The sequence below is a fragment of the Calliopsis andreniformis genome, unplaced genomic scaffold, assembly GCF_051401765.1.
Source record: "Calliopsis andreniformis isolate RMS-2024a unplaced genomic scaffold, iyCalAndr_principal scaffold0022, whole genome shotgun sequence".
In the NCBI taxonomy this organism is placed as follows: domain Eukaryota; kingdom Metazoa; phylum Arthropoda; class Insecta; order Hymenoptera; family Andrenidae; genus Calliopsis; species Calliopsis andreniformis.
The window spans coordinates 7,170,258-7,189,072 of record NW_027480432.1 but is presented as its reverse complement, the minus strand read 5'-3'; the positions used below and the strand labels follow the sequence as shown (position 1 = coordinate 7,189,072).

The 18,815-nt window shown below is 38.0% G+C and overlaps 1 protein-coding gene across 1 annotated transcript in view; it reads left to right on the top strand.

Moving 5' to 3' along the window:
* Nucleotides 1-14,524, top strand: part of Dnt (tyrosine-protein kinase Dnt) — a 29,967-nt gene extending 15,443 nt beyond the window's left edge. Inside the window, exons 2-8 of the mRNA XM_076390585.1 lie at nucleotides 3,794-3,921; nucleotides 7,440-7,846; nucleotides 8,124-8,309; nucleotides 9,949-10,087; nucleotides 10,880-11,172; nucleotides 12,547-12,706; nucleotides 14,274-14,524. Coding sequence (XP_076246700.1) covers nucleotides 3,794-3,921; nucleotides 7,440-7,846; nucleotides 8,124-8,309; nucleotides 9,949-10,087; nucleotides 10,880-11,172; nucleotides 12,547-12,706; nucleotides 14,274-14,522 — 1,562 coding nt within the window. The 3' untranslated portion in view covers nucleotides 14,523-14,524. The remainder of the gene's footprint in view (nucleotides 1-3,793; nucleotides 3,922-7,439; nucleotides 7,847-8,123; nucleotides 8,310-9,948; nucleotides 10,088-10,879; nucleotides 11,173-12,546; nucleotides 12,707-14,273) is intronic.
* The last annotated feature ends 4,291 nt before the right edge of the window (nucleotides 14,525-18,815 follow it).

The window sequence follows — 18,815 nt, the reverse complement described above, 5'->3', positions numbered from 1 at the left end:
GGTATTCGCCACCCCTCGGTTACCCACATGCAAAGTTCCCGCATAAATGCGTGAAAGAAGATCCAACCGCGGCGCTGACTAGATAAGGGCTGTAAGGACACCTAAAGCTGGTAACGAGGTCACAGCAAAGTTGTCGCGCAGGGACCTTGACTGCAGTGATAATTAGGTTCAACTCGTCCAGCGAGTTTGCGGCGGATGTTTGCTGAGAGGAGTCAAAGGGACTGGATGGGAGAGTGTCTGAACTTTGGTTTGAATTGAACACTCGGCAGATGTTTAAGCTTTAGAATTAGTATGATGGGTAATGAGACACTTGATAAAGTCCCTTTATGTTTTTATTATACTTAAGTTTATGTTGTAAGTATCTAGTTTTCATGACCTAAGCACTAGGGTAAGGTGTTTCCTTCCTCTAGTTTCACGGTTCATTTACAATGGGTTTACACTGAGGGTCAGGCTTTTGGAGTCAACTCATGTGTTGGTACCTCACCCTTTGTCTCGTCAAACGTGTGACTGAAAGAAACTTATTTATTCTAAATAATTCTAAAATACCAGGGGATAGCTTCCTCATTAACCTAAGGCTTCACATTAGAGTTATTTTGGCAATCTTGGCAAAATACACCCTGATGTTGAATGTGAAAATGGTGTTTCGACATTGTACTTAATACCTCCACTTAATCTATCAAAATTCTCTTATTCTACTAAAATCCATATTATCCAAACCAAAAGAACACTCATCCTCAAGAGCCTTGAACCTCTCCAAAGACAAAAGACCTCGACCTGTCATGGTTGAATACGACACAGCTGACACTGCATCGTAATTTTTTTGACCACTCCAGAATCCCCTTGGCTAAGAAAGTCTCCTAGGGGCCCAGGTCGTCGATGAAGTATCTTTCCCCCAATAACTCAGGGTGACTTTGGTCGAATGTCCGGATCACCGATACCTGGGGCACCTATAAAAGTGTCCTACTCATGGTGGACGAGGGGCCGATTTTTAGCGGCGATAACCCAGCGTGGTTTCGAGGATCCAAAGGTAATTATTTTCCGAGAGGATCCCACAGTGTGCCCCGTATCTTTTTTACGATGGACATTGCGCCTGGTCTCCAGGAGGGAAGGCGAGAGATCTTTGGCTGAAGGAATGGCCAGCGCTGGGGTCGTGGGTATACGATATCTGATGCAGAAAACCGGTAAAGGCCGAAGGCCGATGGTGCCGTGGTACGAGGGATGGCGAACGAAGAAGAAGGACCAAAAGCAAAGACACGATTGTGGGGGCACGGCACATTGTCTTCGGGTGACTTAAAAATCCAACTCGTGCCTCGTTAACCGTCCTATCTGATATAACGAGCGTAGACCTTCGAAGGGAGTACACGACGTGTGCTCCCGTCCTTTTCCCTCCTCTGTTTCTCCTCTTCGTTTTTTTATCTTCCACCTCGACCGACTCGCCCACGTAACCTTGCGGCTTCTGAATGCGAACTCTCTGCCGGGGGATTACTTGGTAGCGTAACATCGAATTGCCACGGTGCTCGTGGACGTCGGCGTGCTCAGGGTATATCCGTTACCCTCGACGACCTGCACGGCATTTAAAGCCCTTTGTAGGGCTTTCTAAACATAGTTTAACGTGTATAGTAACGAGGGTCTGGTGTATCGTTTGCAACTTTGGCACACAGAATATGGAAATGTTTCTGCATTTTATTTTCTGCTTTTTGAATGAGAGTTTTGGAAGTGGCATATGCGAGCCAATTAATAGATTAGATGATAAACTGATCAAGTATCCATGTAAAAAAGTAGAGAAGAATAACGATAGGATAAATAAGGTATTTTTAATGCAGTAAAACTGGAGTTATTTCAAAGCAAATAAACAAACTAATATGGGTAGTACAGTGAAAATGATTAGAATTCTCTGGTAAGAAATTACAATTTGTCAAAGTGACTTCAGAAATATTTTGAACCCTGCTTACCTGACAATCATTCTTGTAAGTTGGCCATTGGTTAAATACTTTGTCAATAAAATACAAAATTTTACAGAAATTAGAGTTAGTTTGGATTCTGAATATCTTCTGTGTCGACGACAATTTTTAGTGTAACAGAAAAATAATGGTAATTGTATACAAAAAATCTACATAAATGAATTTCAGAGAATTCTATTATGAGTTCTCACAATCACAACGAAAATGGAAACAATCGACACATACATAGAAGAAGCCAGCCTCGCAAATGTTCCTCTAACCACCACAGAAGCGTCGCGATTGTAAATTGTGTATGCAAGAAAGCTACAAGCCCATTGAATCGATAAAGCGAAAGCACCTTGTTTCCTTTAGACAATGTGTTTCTACCTACGCTACTTGCTCGTTCTCGCTGGGTAAATTGTTGCAAGGCGAAACATAGTCTCTTCTGTTTCCCATTGGTTCACACGATTCATAGACGTATTGGAGCAGTCGATTGCTTCTCACATAGGCTTGTAGACGTTACATCACGTGTCTCTAGAGAGATATCTAGACGCTTATTACTTGAAAGGATCGTTTTTCCTGCCTTTATCTGCCACAGGTTACAGGTAACCTTTTTCCTTCGCTTCCTATTTCAGCTATAGGAGACTCCTGTATAGGTATCATTTTATTTTGCACTGTGTTGGTCGGTGTTCCTGTTATCTGGTCACAGGTGAAATTTCCTCTATTATTTTAGCCCCGTGGTGCCTCAATGACTGTAACTGGATATACCCTATAGTGCCTCTGCGTTTTTTGAACTCTTTGATATCGATTTAAATTGTAGGAATTTTCTATGCGAAGCTGATACAGTGTGCCATTTTGTGCCATTACGATTTATATTTAATGGTACTCGTGGACAACAGATAGCGTTTATTCTTCAGGTTTTTAAGTTAAATTTTTATACAAGAATTTAGGTTCATTTATTGGACATTAGGCTTAACATAAGTTTACTTACAAATTGTTAGTCGAATCTTTCGACCATGTCTGATTAGTATTACCCATAGGAACCCTAGATGTTGACCTAGGATTAAAGAAAAAAATATTCTTCAGATCACCTCCATTTTTCCACGATATTGAACAGATTTACATCGCAATGACTGTCATCATATATCACTTTCCTAGATTTGTAGAGGGAACACACGCCAGGTTGATCGTGGCACGAAGGCTGTATGACTCATCTTTAGACAAGCATCAGGGAACTCCATTCGTCCACGAAATCGACCACTAATAGTCTCACCTACCCTCTTTTTCTATACCTATTATTTCTTCCGCATTACGGGGACACAAACTTTTGACTACAGTTCACAGGTGTCCATGTCAGTAATTTACAAATAAAATTTAAACAAAATAAAACAGTGCAAGTGAAATAGAAAATTTCTAGAACTGTGAGATTGAGTAAGTCTCTTTACATATACTTAGTATCTATTTGGAACTATTTATAAAAGAAACTACAGGGTGATCAGTTTAATTGGAAAACCTTCGAGGGTTGGCAGCATTTGTTTAGCATTGTAAGAGCTGTCAACACTTATTAGAGAGTTTCCAGTTAAACTGATCATCCTGTACTAATACCAAATTTTGAGAACATCTTCCAAAACCAAAACTATGATTTTTGCTTTATTTTCTTCAGCAAATTACTATTATTTCGTTGTTTATTATAATTAATAATATAGTGTCTGCTGTATTCTTATTGCTGTGGCACCCTAATTAAGAGAAACTTTGAATATTCAAGGTTCTATGGTATTTACGTGTAGTTACTAACCAATAAATACCAACATAATATTAATTTTCCTAACTGAAACATTTGTCTCTCCTTCCAGGTCTCCAGGCGGAATTGTTCTACGTGAGGGAGGGCGTAATCAACGAGTATGCAATTAAATTCGTCGTCCCTGTGCCAGCGCAGGTCCACAAGCTGCATTTCACCTGGGAGAACCTGGCTGGCAGACCCGTAAGTCTCCTAAAGACCTTTGTGGATATTCGAAGGCGTTCTTTTTCATGCAAATCCTCGGCGAGTAGAGGATTAAAAGCCGAGCAAGACTTTGAAGTGCAAGGAAAGGCGGTAATGGAAAGGCGACACGGGATCTCGAAGCGTTTCTGCTCCCTGTATCTTTCCCTCGCTTTATTCCTCCTTTACATTGCTTTGATTCCTCGGTTTAATGTCATCCAGGGCAGAGGAAAACGGTGAATTCGCTCGTTAACGAAGGAATCCACGTGTTCGCGTGTCTGAGACCCTTTGCACGGGGCGCATCCTCGGCTAGCACGCTTCAGGCTTGAACGGACACTGCGCAGCCATTCGAAACCTTCACTCGAGCCTCGTTCCCTGTTTCTTTCGCGTCCTTCCGAGACGTACTTATCCGGATTACCGAGGCATGCTGGGTCCTTCCCGGTTCTCAGATTCTTGCCACGAAGCAGTGGCGTTGAACTCGATATTCGTCATTTAACCGAGACGAATGCTACAAGAGGCTTCCTACCCGAGAGCGTCTTCAGTGGGAGCTGTTCGAGTCCGCTAGTTTCGAGTCTATTGGAAGGAAGTTTTAATAAAGATTCAGCGGATCTGAGATTTATTAACCTGACGAGCAGGCTCTTTGCTAGAGTTTAATATCCTGATTGGTGGGACTTTGATATGAAGGAAAGGAAGCTTCCATTGGATTAAGTATAAAGGTTTAATATTCGAGACAGCAATAAGTGCAAGACGTGTATTTTACTACTTTATATTGTTCTGTTCTTTTTATTAACTGGTTTCTTTTGACTGGACGTGGATATATTTTATGAGTATTCAATATTTTCAGACTGAGGCCTGGATTAAGGGTAGGGTGATTAGGGGGGGCTATAGCCTAGAACTTCGCTCTTTAAGGGGCCTTATTTTTCCATATAAGTACTAAAAATCAAATTTTTGCAAATACTTAAGAAAAAATTATTCTCTATTATTCTGAGTTATTAGTGGTCTGTTTTGAAAGTCACATTTACTTTGGAGCTTTGGAGTTTGTTTGGACTCAAGAGTTGAGAATAATTATTCTCTGTAGAGTCCTCTAAAAAAGCAGGGATATTTAGTACAGTGTCATCCCTTTCTCTCTAGCTCTAGGTCTTACAAAGTTTAATTTAATCCTGCTTGGAATAAAAATCTGTAAATGTCTTCAATCTTCAAAAGTCTCTTCAACCATAGAAATTAATTTCTTATAAATCTAGTACCTATATATATTAAAATATAAAGCTTTCTGCTACTGAGGGACTCGAGTACAAATTTAAAATTTTAAAAATTTTACAGTTGAATATGAATTTACAGTTGAATATGAATTTACATTTCAATATAAAACCCTTTATGGAACATCCTGTATAACATCAAGCGTATCTTACAAATCAGTCAATGGACACGGTTAACAGGTCAGCTAATAAAAAAGCTGCTCACTGCGTAGCCTCGTTAGGTTTTACCAAAGACATTATTTTCGCCAGTTGCGTACTATCGTTGAGGATGAAGGTAAGTACTTTGACAAAGTGGCGGCGAAAAGTGGGCAGAATGCGGCACGGTGTCGGATTGACTCGTCGACAATGTGTAGAAAAAAGGAACAGATCCCAGAGTAGGACAAAGTGGTCCAGCCACTTCTTCGACTTGTCTCGGTGGAGGGAAAAGGAAGAAGGAGAAGAAGAAAGCTGGAGACTGATGACCAGCGCGGAGACATCCGTCACCTCAGCGACAAAACCGAGTGTCCCGAATGCTACTTTGACGCACCGACTACCTGCCAATCAAACTGACCACTTTTGATCCCATCGATCCCTCGTTTGGACAAATTCATGGGAGATTTTCAAGCTGTTGCGTTATTCGACTTTTTGGATTAGATCGAAGGATAGACATCAATTGCAGACTGTAGAATCATAGAAAATATATTTTAACATCGATTACTTTTGAGAGAATTCTATTAATTCTACAAGAAAATTCTGACAAAAAATTAACCGAATAGAAATCACGAATAATGAGCAGAGAGCTTATATCGAGGATACATGATAAAACTTAATCTAGTATCATCTACGTTTACTATTTTAAAATTGTTCTCCTGTAAAATTATACTCTTTATAAGATCAAAAATGTGGCTCGTCGAGTTCTTCTCCTGAGGTCCTCAGACATTAAAAGCCAAGTTAATAAGAACACACTTATAAATTCTGCGATCTACGATGTACCATTTAGTTAAACTATAAAACTCAGTGAACTGATTGAATAATCCTCTTTTTAGCCTAGCTAAAAACTGTAAAAAAAAGGAGAAAACGACAGAGAACCACCACAGTACTTCCTATCAGTTTAAATCGAGCGGTTAGTGAGTTTGCAGAGTCCCTGACTGTCAGCACGTAGTTGCCTGCTCGCAGTTATAAATGATTGCAAGCCAGAGAAGTGCAGTGCTCCGACTAGTGGTAGTAGCGACAAGCCAGCAAGTTGACGAGGTGTCTTCCCCGTAACTAGTTGGAAACCGATCATCATTTCGAGCTGGTAATCAGCTCTGAGCTCTGCCACTCGCGTTCCTCTTTCTCAGCTCTAGCCATTCTTCTCTCGCAGAATCTCTCGCTCTTTAGCTCCCTTCGCTTACCTTCTTCCTCTTCTCTGACTCCTCTTTTCAACGTGAATCCTCGTCTCGTTCCCTCGGGCTGTTCCTGGCCAGGGTCCTCCGGATTCACTTTGCCCTCCGTTGGACGCAAATTGTCTTCCGAGAATGGTACGTTTCAGATTATAGGAAGAGTTCAACGCTCGTCTGATTACGAGCGAATAAGCTGCCTCGTTCCTTTACGTCCTTCAGCTTTCTGACGTTTGCTTTCCGTCTTCTCTGCCCTTCGATTCGCTTTCTGAAAAAGAGGCTGGGCTGATCGTCCCTTTGAACTCTTGTTTGTTCTTCTTTCAGCCCATTTGGTTCCTTATTCGATTACAGGGACGCACAGTAGTAATTATGAGCTGCATCCCTTCCTTAAGTTTATTTCTATATCTTCAGGGTGAGCGATTGGAAATGTTCAAATTTTGATGTTTTTAAATATTTATATTGTAAAATTATCACATTTTTCGTTTCAGTTTCTGAATTTATGAATCTTTAAGTATCTTCTACATTTACAATTTTAAAATTTGAAATCTTGAGCTTTGGAATCATCAAATCCTTGAGTTTTAGACTCTTTGAATTTTTGGATCTTTGAACCTTAGACTCTGTGAGTTTTTAAACTTTTGAACATTGAGTTCTAGAGTCTTTGAATTTTTTTAAATTTTTAACCTTTGAGTCTTGAACTATTTGAACTTGGAATATTTGAATCTTAGACTCTGCGAATTTTTGAATTTTTGATTCTTTGAATTTGTGAGTTTCTGAGCTTTAAACTCTATGAGTTTTCGAATTTTTCAATCTCTGAGTCTTTGAATTTTTGAATCGCAACATTTTTGAGTTCTCAAATATTTGGACTTTTAAATTACTTAACGAAACAAAAACTCCTTAACATTTTCAGTTGCCGTACACGATGTCAGTGGACATTAGCAATCCATCAGCTCTAAGCAGCTCCCTAAACATATCCCAAGCAGGTGAAATCCCAGTCGGTGGTTTACAAACTTGGGCTCTGGCACTGCACTGTGGACCCTACGACGCGGAAGTTGACCTAAGCCTTCGAATAAATGTGTCCTTATCGAGGCGGAACACCACCAGTTTGGATTTCAAGCGAAAGAAGATCTGCTTGAAGGATAAGAGTAACATAGGAGCTGAAGAAGTTTTAGTCGCTGCTTCCGGATCCTCTTCAGGTGGCCAAGTGTTTTATGCTGCTGTGGGCTGCGCCTGTGCCTTCATCGCTGCTGTTTTCGTACTGGTCATTGCTTACTACGTGCGCGATAAGAAGACTAGGAGGCATCGTGATCCTCTGCAGTAAGTAATTTTTAATTTCATTACTTCAGATCTTCAGGTTACTAAAATTTGTAAATAAAAATTGCTTTTTAAAGAGTTTCTTGAGAGATTTTGTTAAAGAGTTTTAAAAATTCTTTTAAATGTTCAGACCTCACATTTGAGATTTAGCTTAGCTGATTTTAAACTCAACTGCCCTCCAACAGTTCCATTTATTTTAATTTTAATATCTCGAGTCACTTGGAGATCAAAAAGCTGTCTCTCTAACTTCATTAGCGAGTATACTATTTTTAAATTATAGGGAGTCGAGAGGCCTCAGCTCCGCGTGCAGCGTTGAAAGGGGTACTGGAGTTGGACCTGCGCAAACATTTTTGTCTTCTGAAACGCCTCCACCGACGTCTACGACCTCCACTTCCGCATATAGAAGGTTGGACGATCGACCCAGTCGAGAGTTACATGAAAGGATCCAGGAAATCACAGTTCAAAGGTGACTGCTAATTACTAATTCGATTTCTATTAGAGCTAGCGCTTGCTCTCGTTAGTGGTCTCAACGTCTCGACTTGTCTAGCAATAGGTTATCGTTCACGAAGGGTGAGGTAAAGAATCTTAGACCAATCACCTAAATATATTTTCTGGTCTAGTCTATTTAGTTGATACTATTATCTATGAGAAGAGAAACTAAATTAGTAAATGCTCTAATTTGTCCAAAAATGAAATTGACAACTCAATATATAGTTGTTTCATCAAGAAATCTGATTTATAATTATTGTAATTTTATTTCTCTTTTTATTCGCATTTGCAAGTGCTGAATCAAGCTATTCAACACTTAAATGGTTACTGAATATAAAACTATCTAGGGTTGAATATCTTACGATTCAAGAAATTTTTCTTCTCGAAAGTGCTGGCAAGCGTCGACGAAAGCTTGGCTCGAGTTTTCGGGTCAAGTAGATTGTTATAGCAGCAGAACAAAAGAATCTTGGCATCCAGCAAGTTTTACTACATGGAACGTGCTGTGGACACTGTTTGACGATCGATCGACTCCAGAATCGTCTAAGCAGCAGTTCCAACCTACCGAGCCGGTTTCTACCCTTTAACCACTGATATTTAAATTTTTTCATGTGCATCTTGTGCAGTCATACTCTGATTTGAATTGTTCTAGAACTAAAGGTGTTTAAAAATTAGATTGTTATAGAATCGTAATATTTAAGCATTAAATATTTGATGATTTTAGAATTTGAATACTAAAACGTTTCAAAATTTGAAAATTCAAAAACTGAGAAACTTTTAAATTGAAAAATTTGAAAATTCAAAAACTGAGAAATTTGAAAATTCAAAAACTGAGACATTTTTAAATTCAAAAACTGAGAAATTTGAAAATTCAAAAACTGAGAAATTTTTAAATTTAAAAATTTGAAAATTCAAAAACTGAGAAATTTGAAAATTCAAAAACTAAGAAACTTTTAAACTTAAAAACTTGAAAATCCAAAAACTAAGAAACTTTTAAATTTAAATATTTGAAAATTCAAAAACTAAGAAACTTTTAAATTTAAAAATTTGAAAATTCAAAAACTAAGAAACTTTTAAATTTGAAAATTCAGATACTAAAAAATTTTTTAATTTAAAAATTTGAAAGTTCAAGAATTTAAAAATTTAAGAATGTGAAAATTTAAATATTTAAAAATTTAATATTTAAATATTTAAGAGAATCTGAATACTTAACAATTTTTGTATCTAAATATTTGTAAATTCAAGAATTTTAGTTTTTGACAATGTTAGTATTGGAGTACTTAAATATTTAAATATAGTAATACAATAATTAAATATTCATAGTTACTATTCGTATATTGCAATTTCAACTAATTATTGAACACAATAATGTTTCTTGAAATAAATAGTTAGAAAGCAGAAAGTAGTGTTAAATGAATTTTTTGAACACAGACAGATGGAGTATGAACTTGGTTCAGACTTTGTTTCAAGTTTCGGTTCGGTAGTTACCCGAACGATACCTTCCCGATAATCTTGTAATTTCGTAAAGTGGAATTTGAGATTTGTACTGAATAATTGTCGGGTTCGCTGATGCTGGAAGTCACGAATCTCGTGGTAATTTCGTCTCGCACTTGTTACAGATGCAGGGTACGCCTTCTCAGCATCGAGATGGAGGGCACATTCGGTCGCGTGTATAGAGGCAGTTATCACGAGGAGGGCGCGTCTTCCTCCAGGGATGTCCTGGTGAAAACTGCAGCTGAACATGCATCACAATCACAGGTAAATATCTTTTCCCTCGCCTCTGAAATCTAAGAATACTTGTTTCAACGCTGTTAATTAAATTATATACGGCTTCTTATAAATTAATTTACGACTATCTTGATATAACATCACGATACAATTATTGCGTTTCCTGTCCTCTTTATGGAAGTGGTGTGAAGAAACCCATTTACGTTTGAAAGGCAATGGCAATATAAAGTAAATGTAATTTATTTTGATGATTATCGAGGATTATTTTACATTCGTTTATTTCGTATTTTTAACTTCCATTTGATTACTTTACGTGCAAGGAAAGTTATATTGATGGAAGAGTATGCGTAAGGTGTTTCAAGTTTTTTGTTATGGATGCAGAAGGGGGTCTAAAAAATTGCTTTTTAATTGATCATAAAATATTTCACGCAATAAGAATAGTCTGCCATCAGATATTGTGGTTTCTTGGATTTTTCCCGAGATTTTATTGTGTACTTCTTAAAAATATTTAATTACCAGTACATTTCCTCTTAAATGTAGTTTTTCAAAAATCGATTCACTATAACTGCAAAAGAAAATGTTGGTTTACAGTGACATGATTTCCTCGAATATTAAAACTTTCATACAGTTAAAAAAACTTCAAATAATAGACTTTTCATTGTACTTCCCTAGTATGTGTGTAGACATTTTCAGTGTCATCAGCACTTACCAACAGAAGCATTGATAGCGATAACATTAAGTAGAACTCTCTGTACTATTAAGAACAAGTGATGCGTGGAACTAGTCAACACTTCAAAGTGTCCTTCAATTTCGCTCCCATAGGTGGCACTTCTCCTACGAGAGGGATTAGCATTGTACGGTTTAAGTCACCCAGCCCTGCTCCCAGTTTTGGGTGTCTCCATCGAGGACAGAAGCGCGCCCTTCCTTTTGTATCCTCATACTGGTTATAAGAACATGAAGAGATTCTTGCTGAGGTGCAAGCTGAGCAGCGAAGGGCCACCGAGAGCCCTCACTACGCAAGAAGTCGTGGAAATGGCACTTCAGGCTGCCAAAGGGGTCCAGTATCTTCACAGAAAGAGGCTGGTGCACAGAGACTTGGCCGCTAGGAATTGTGTGTAAGTAGACAAGCGAATTATTTAATAGTCCACTCTCTGCTGAGAAATGCTTTCCCTTGAATTTACTTAAATATTGTGCAAACTCGGAAAGCTTAAATGAAGTCTCTAGTTAGCGTGAAGAGACTCAATTGTGAACCTAAACTTCTGCTTTGAGGCGTCAGGAGCACTTTTTGCAGTATACAGGTTCACCTAAAGGCTTGTTCATATTGTGGAGATATGAGACTCATTTTTTATGCATTTAGAATGGTACCAAGGAACCAATAGGTTGCAAAGAATGTACATATTTTTTGAAGGTTACTTTTTTGGAATATTGGTCTCTTGATACTGTTCAAATTGTATATAAAATATGGTTTTATGTCTCTACAGTAGGAAGAGATATTTAGGTGGCCTAGTTTAGGTAGGCTACTTTGTATAAATAGTATGAGATAGATTATGCAAATGGGACATCTAGAGTCTAGACATTTGCAAGAACTGTTCAGAGTTTTAGAACATGTTCCAATTGTCACAAAGAAAGGATAAAAAGTCTATAGAAAAATTTCAAAGGCACTCAAAATGCTCCACATTATATAATAACAAACTTCGAGCTTTTTCCTATTTCTCTCTTTGTTTTTTCTTTTTAAATGAAAATGTTTGTATTATTGCATTTCTATGAACAAATGTTTATCATTCAAAATTCATTCTAACCGACACTGTAGAACCATTACACCACTTACGTCTCTAATTACTACACTATCTCCATCATCGTTGAGTTTCCTGTTCAAACTGTTTTTATCTAAGTTACGAGCTCTCGTACAACATTTCAATTCAAAACATGAAGATGTCTCCTTGACTTTCTTTTTACCTCCCTGCCAGTGATATAAAAGATCGTAACAAACGGTAACAAGTGAACTGGAGATTTTATCGCTCCATCAGTATTAGTAGTCACAAGAGAGAACGGTTTATAACACCTCAGCTAAACATCCAGAATCCATAAACATCGGAGAGCTGTCTAGCTGTTCACGTTCGCGTAGCCCCAGCGCTCGTTGCACCGAATATTTTAGCGAGGCATCGGCTGAAGCTCCCATAAACCTAAGGTCGTTACGTTTCGTTACGAAATTAATTGGCCATGCGGCATTAATTAGCAATAAATACTCTGCCCTGAGACTGTTTAATTGCCGTACCGCTACTGTTTCGTCTCGCGAAGATGACTTCAGCGCGGCTCCCGACAGCTCCTTTTTGCCCGCCTTTTTGCGTTGCCCACGCGAACCAGTCGACAAATTTAAACCGGGACTACGGTTATTGTGCGTGCCTCTCGTGCCTCGTGTCCTTAACGTTTATATCAGCATGCAGAACGTCTGGGAGACGTTTAACGATCGACGTTCTGTGTTTCATTAGCGTTGACGATGATCTGAGGGTGCAAATCACGGACAACGCTCTGGCCAGGGACCTGTTCCCCCAAGATTACCATTGTCTTGGCGACAACGAGAATCGACCGATCAAGTGGCTCGCTATTGAGAGTTTGCTCAACAAGACGTTCAGCACTGCCTCTGACGTGGTGAGTTGACTATTGTGTTGGTAATTATGGTAAGATGCCAGAGACCTTAGGCCAGCAGACTCTTCGCGGTGTAGGGATTTTTGTGGGATCTGGTTTGGGAATCTTTGTGCTAGCATTTTGAAGTCTGTAGGAATTTTGTTTTTGGTGGTAATTGAGATTTCTGTGTATGTTGGGTGATTCATAATATATGGGATACATTTTAGTTGTGAATGAGAGAGATGACAGCAATGAAAATTATTCACATTTGACCTGGTTGTGACTGTATGTGTAGTTTAATGTTTTTTATTGAGAAACTGATGTAGTAGGGACTCTTTAATGATTCTTGACCTTGTAAACAATTCTGTCTTGAGTTGCTGTAGATTAATTTTCTTTTATACTAGTCGAAGTACTTTGGAGTACTTTGTATGGAAGTTGATATGTATGTAGTTGCATATTATTGGTGTACAAAAATAGAGTGATCTGTAAAAACAAGTTTAAGAGTATTTTAAAAGTTTTAAGGGGTAACTACTACATGATAAAGTAAGAGGAAATTACGTTTCAGACACCGTTTTCGAATTATTAATTGTTGACTAAACACCCAATGAAAAAGATGTAAAATGTGTCTGACTTGGAACTTATTCTACTGATTTCTGTGTGTCTGATTTAGGACTAATTCTACTGATTTTTCTTTGCCTGCTTTAGGACTTATTTTACTGATTTTTCTGTGCCTGCTTTAGGACTTATTCTACTGATTTTGCTATGTCTGACTCAGGGCTAATTCTACTGCCTTTACTATGACTAACTCAATGCTCATGCTACTGTCTTTTCTGTGACTTTTAGACGTCTTTGCAACAATTAATAACTCTGAAACCAAGCTCTAAAGACAACTTTATCATTCCTGACTTTTTTCTTATTTTGACATGTAGAGTCAGCCATTCATATTTCTAACTGTTGTTAAACATTTTGTTTAGTTTTGTACATCTAAAAATTCAATTTCAGATTACATCTATTACTGATCTATTTTAGATAAATTCCTGACTGCATATAGGTCTTTTTTGTCACAAACGGTACTTTCATTATCGTCTAGTTTTTAAACTTTCTTCTAACCAGCACTATAGTTGTAATTATAGAAGAAGGCCAAACAAGTCACATATTCACGTAATCTTCTTTCATTATTTATGTTTCCTTGGTCTACCATTTAACAGACGATGAATAAATCTCACATGTTCTGAAACCCTTGTTAAATCTTCCACAAATGTTCCAATACATCACCCCAATACTATCTGATAACATCTTCGAAGATGAATTCAGTGAGCTATTCAAGAGAAATTTCATGAACTCTAAACGTCCCTAATCTATATTAAGATCATTGAACCCTCCTCGAAAGTCATTGAAATCTTTCTCATTTTATGCAGTTCTTTTATGAATCCCCGAAGATATGATAAAACTGCCTAATACCTTAAAACTTGAAATAAAATACCCTCTACGCGATAAACGAAAAAATAACGCTCGCAGAACGTGTAAAGCTGACAAGATCCAGACATTTATCAGCATCAAACTGAGACGACCTCTTTTTGCTGATTTTCAGTGGGCATTCGGCGTCTTATTGTGGGAGTTAACGACGCTGGCGCAGCAGCCATACGTGGAAGTGGACGCGTTTGAAATGGCTTCGTACCTCCGAGATGGATATAGACTGGCGCAACCAATAAATTGTCCAGATGAGCTGTTCGCAGTTATGGCTTACTGCTGGGCAATGTCCGCGGACGAGAGGCCGACGTTTAGCCAGTTGATCGTCTGCCTGCAGGATTTTCACACTCAGTTGACTAGATACGTTTAAATCCCAAGACTCGACGCAAGACTCGCCCAAAAACGAGTTTCGCCTCTAAAATGCCTTCGAAACTTATTATGACACGAACGAAGAGTATGATACAATAAGTGGAAAGCAAGTGTATATAATAGTAGTACTTAAAAAAAAAAATACTAGTTTTAAGATCGAGTCAAGCAAAGTTAATATCTGTGACTGTAGGCACATAGCTTTATGTATATGGTATATGTATTTCAGAGGAGGAGCGAAGGTTTAACGAGGTAAAGATGTTGCCGCAGAAGTCGTTCTCGTAGAACTTGCCATGCAAATGTTTCTATAAAGCATTTAGTAGACACGGACATGTAACACGTGTGTTTTTGATAGCTCGCTGGAAGGAGTAATGGTAGAGGTCTACATATATGCAGTTTCCATTTTAAACTTTAAGACTGAATCAGATATTCGCCAAGCGATACGTCGTCGTATTCCCAGAAAAACTGCCAAACTGTACGTCAGCGTGGACTAGGAATGCCGATCCTCGAAGAAAGCGATTTTTTAAATTGATCCTACTTTTCAGTAAATCGATTTAAAAAATCGTTTTTTTAAATCGACACGAAAAAAATCGATTTTTAAATCGATTTACTACTGTAACAAATATCGATCTTTTGAAAAATCAATTTAAGATCGGCATCCCTAGCGTCGACTGCCAATTTTTGTACTCAGGAAGCTGTGAATTGGGCAGAAAGCTGCCCGATGGCAATTTCGAGTGATGTGATACGCGCTTCGCTTGCCGCGTGAGTGTTTCGAGTGTGCCAATATCCTTTTGTATTTTTGTACATATTTATATGTGCTTAGGGACAGGCTGGCTGAAGAGCTTGGAGGTAAATTGATACAGCGTGTCAAGGAAAGGAGAATAGGTAAAAATTTTATGTGAATCTATTTTTAATGATACTTCAAGAGAAGTTATGAATTATTCAAGTTTGTTAAACTATTCTTGGAGTAGCGTAGATAAAAGAATGTTAATACTATTATTAGACTGTGGATCTTTGTGTATTCTTGGAAAATTTCGATTTGCAAAAACCTATAGAATTCCTAAAAGTTAGGAATTGCAGAATCTAGTAAAATTGTACAGGATATCGAGAATTAAATATATTTTAAAATATTCGAAGGGTGAAATAAATTTCTAGTTAGGTTTCACTTTTCGAAAATTGTGTTTGTGAAAATACAAATTTGTATAAAAATCCGCAGTCTAATTATATTATTACAGATACTTTATAAAGGAAGTAGAAACTGCCATGATGTTATAATTCATTTTTATATGGAAATAGGAAGTCTTTTACAGTTTCTACCATTTTGTGGTATATCAACTGCTTTGCATGATTTCATAAGCAAAAATGAAATTGCATCATGTCTGTCTAATGATGTAGAAGATTCAGAAACTTATCTAACATTAAGAGAATTTGTGACGAAAGAAAAAGGAAACAGGAAAGGCCTTGCAAAGAGATGTGAGTAGTAATTAAGATAATAATCATTATTTGTATATGAATTTATGAATCAAGAGCTCATTCAAGGGAATCTTAGACAATCAACATTTATTAGCAGTATTAATTTTTTATGGACGACACTCGTCAAACAGGGGCCTGAAATTATTTGAAATTAAATAATTTCCTTTCCCCCCTAATTAAATATTTCTTTATTAAAATTAGTATTAACCCTCCTAGTACCAAGGTGCCAATCTATCGGTAATAAAAAACAGTGCCAAAATTAGTACCTACTTTAAACTAGGTACTTTAATTTTAACTAGATACTCTAAACTATAGATACTAGTTACTTTAAACTACTTTAAATCTCTTTTAATTTCTATTTCTCTTTGCTATTAAAAATTAGACAGAAATATTGATTTGGCAATTTTCACTATATTTGTTCCTAGGGATTGGCACAAAAAGGGTTAACAAGAAGTTAATCGAGAAGATTGATATAAATTGTCAATTCTACTAAATATACCAACACATACTGCTTCAATTTATCTCTTCCCATATTCATTACTAAAATATGGCCAATAAATATTGATTGTCTGAGGACCCCAGGACCACACAAAGCTAACAGACATTGTACCAAACATTTGATCTTCCTATACCCCTTTAACGAGCCACTTTTGGTCGCTGTTTCGCATAAAAATTCCTCATCTATTCTCCCTTAATATATTGTATCAATCTGGCACCGAGCTTTCCAGAAACCCTGCATATACAAACCCGTTAGCTATAAATAAATGGCGGCGCAGTACGCCGAACTGAGGAGGATCTATGTACATAGGGAAAAAAGCATCGAAGCGAGATAAAACGATATACTGTACAAATAGCGGGCGTTTCGAGCACAATAAACAAATCGATACACAATTTTTCTTTCTTTTAGTGCACTGTACCAATATCTCCATTTAAAGCCCTCCTTGTCCGCCTTTCGAGGAAGACCTCTCAATTCCTTCGACTGGCTATTTTCAGAGGCTCCTCTCTGGTCGAAAGGGGAGAACACGAGCCTGAGGGAGTTTTTGTTTTCTCGGAAATCGTTCATCAAACCGTGAGATATCGTCTCGTAAACGACTCCTGTAATTCGTGCACCGTGCACGTCGGGCACGTCGAGTGACAAAATTAATGGCGCCATCCTGACGCCTTGTTTAAAATGATGGATGGACCCGCGTCTAATTTTCTGGTGTCTCGCGCTGGCTCTGTTTCGCGTGTAATCGGATACATCGGGAATGATAAAGAACGAGCTTCGCGGGGACCACTGAATTGTCCCCTCGATGCTGTTTTTCTTCCTTTTGACAGGGGATGCGTTACTGTCGCTGCTTGGCCACCGCGTATGGCGAAACGAACACAGCTGAGGGTTGTTATATTTTTTTTGTCGATGAAGTATCTTAATTTGGGGATGGTGGGTAGGGGAAGGTTGCAGAATTTGGATCACTAAAATATTTTTCAGTCTTCTATTATCTCCTATTTTTTAATTTGTGCCTTCAAGGTAATATGAAAAGGTAGATAAGTAATTTCGTATAATTGTGGCATTAGATGCAAATTGTTTGAATAACCAAAAATATTCCACACACGTTTCTTCCAAATATATAGAAATATCCATCCCCAAGGGGGTGAAAGTAACCCTCAAAGTTAATGGGCAAAAAAGTATGTTCCACAATATCCTAAAAACCGCTTCCTGTACATATACAAGTCATTTAAATTGCAAAACAAGAATTATATAATATCCTTTATAACATCTAAACCTAAAATTGAAATTCTATCCCGTCCAATACGAAAGCTCTAGAAATTTGAATTAATTAAAGTCGTAAAACATTAAAAGAACTCCTATCCCGCTGGGGCTAGAATTACACAAAAATTGCAAATGTTAATGACAAACCTCGTATTCAGTATTATACTATATCAGCTCTCTCCTTCGAGAGACTATAAACTTCCACATGAAATATTAATGAACCACTCTTTAATAGAACTCCACTATGCATTCAAGCACACGTCAGATTACCTGGTGAATCATAGAACGTAAATATCATTCTCCTCTTTCAAATTAACGAAATTCATTCTTTCGTGAATTTATTACAGACAATTACGTCGCTCGGCCATAAACTGTCGCGATTAATAGCATAATTTTCTCCAGCCGTACGCAGAACGCGTTAAACCCGCGGAAACGGTTCTGCAAAGGTGAAGCGAAGGATCGTAAATAACGACTGATCGTAGGATGCTCGTTGTGGAAATGACGGGAGCGCACACGGGGCGCCAGGACATAAATTTTTCGCATATTTGCATTGTTGGGATCCAGGGGCGAGCAGCGTGTGTCCTGCCCTCGTGATTCCTCAATAAAGCGAGCCCCGATTAGGCACGGTACATTAGCCACTCCGTTTTCTACGCTCCATCAGCGGTGAATGCGTCTGGAAGCGTATCGGGTCCATGGTTCTTGGGAAACCGGATATAAGTAGCGACTGTGCGTCTATAAGAGCGCGAAAAACAGCACGAGTGGATGGCTGGGTAGAGCTTAATTGGTTAACCGAAACCAATTAGAGATCTAAACATTTCTTGTGTAGGCACAATTACTTTAATAGTGGGATACAGTGGATTGAAGAGTGTATCGTCCTTTTAGTAGTTATTAAGCAGTGTGGGCTGCTTTTAATTACTGGTTGATGCATTAAGATTACTTGAATATTAAATAAAATGGCTTAGAATCTTAGAATACGTTCCACAGATATGGTTTTTTTTTCTTTTTAATGAGCTGTGTAGCTAGTCTTCCTGTCTTGAAATTCATGGAGCTATGCTTCGGCTATAAGCTGAAAGG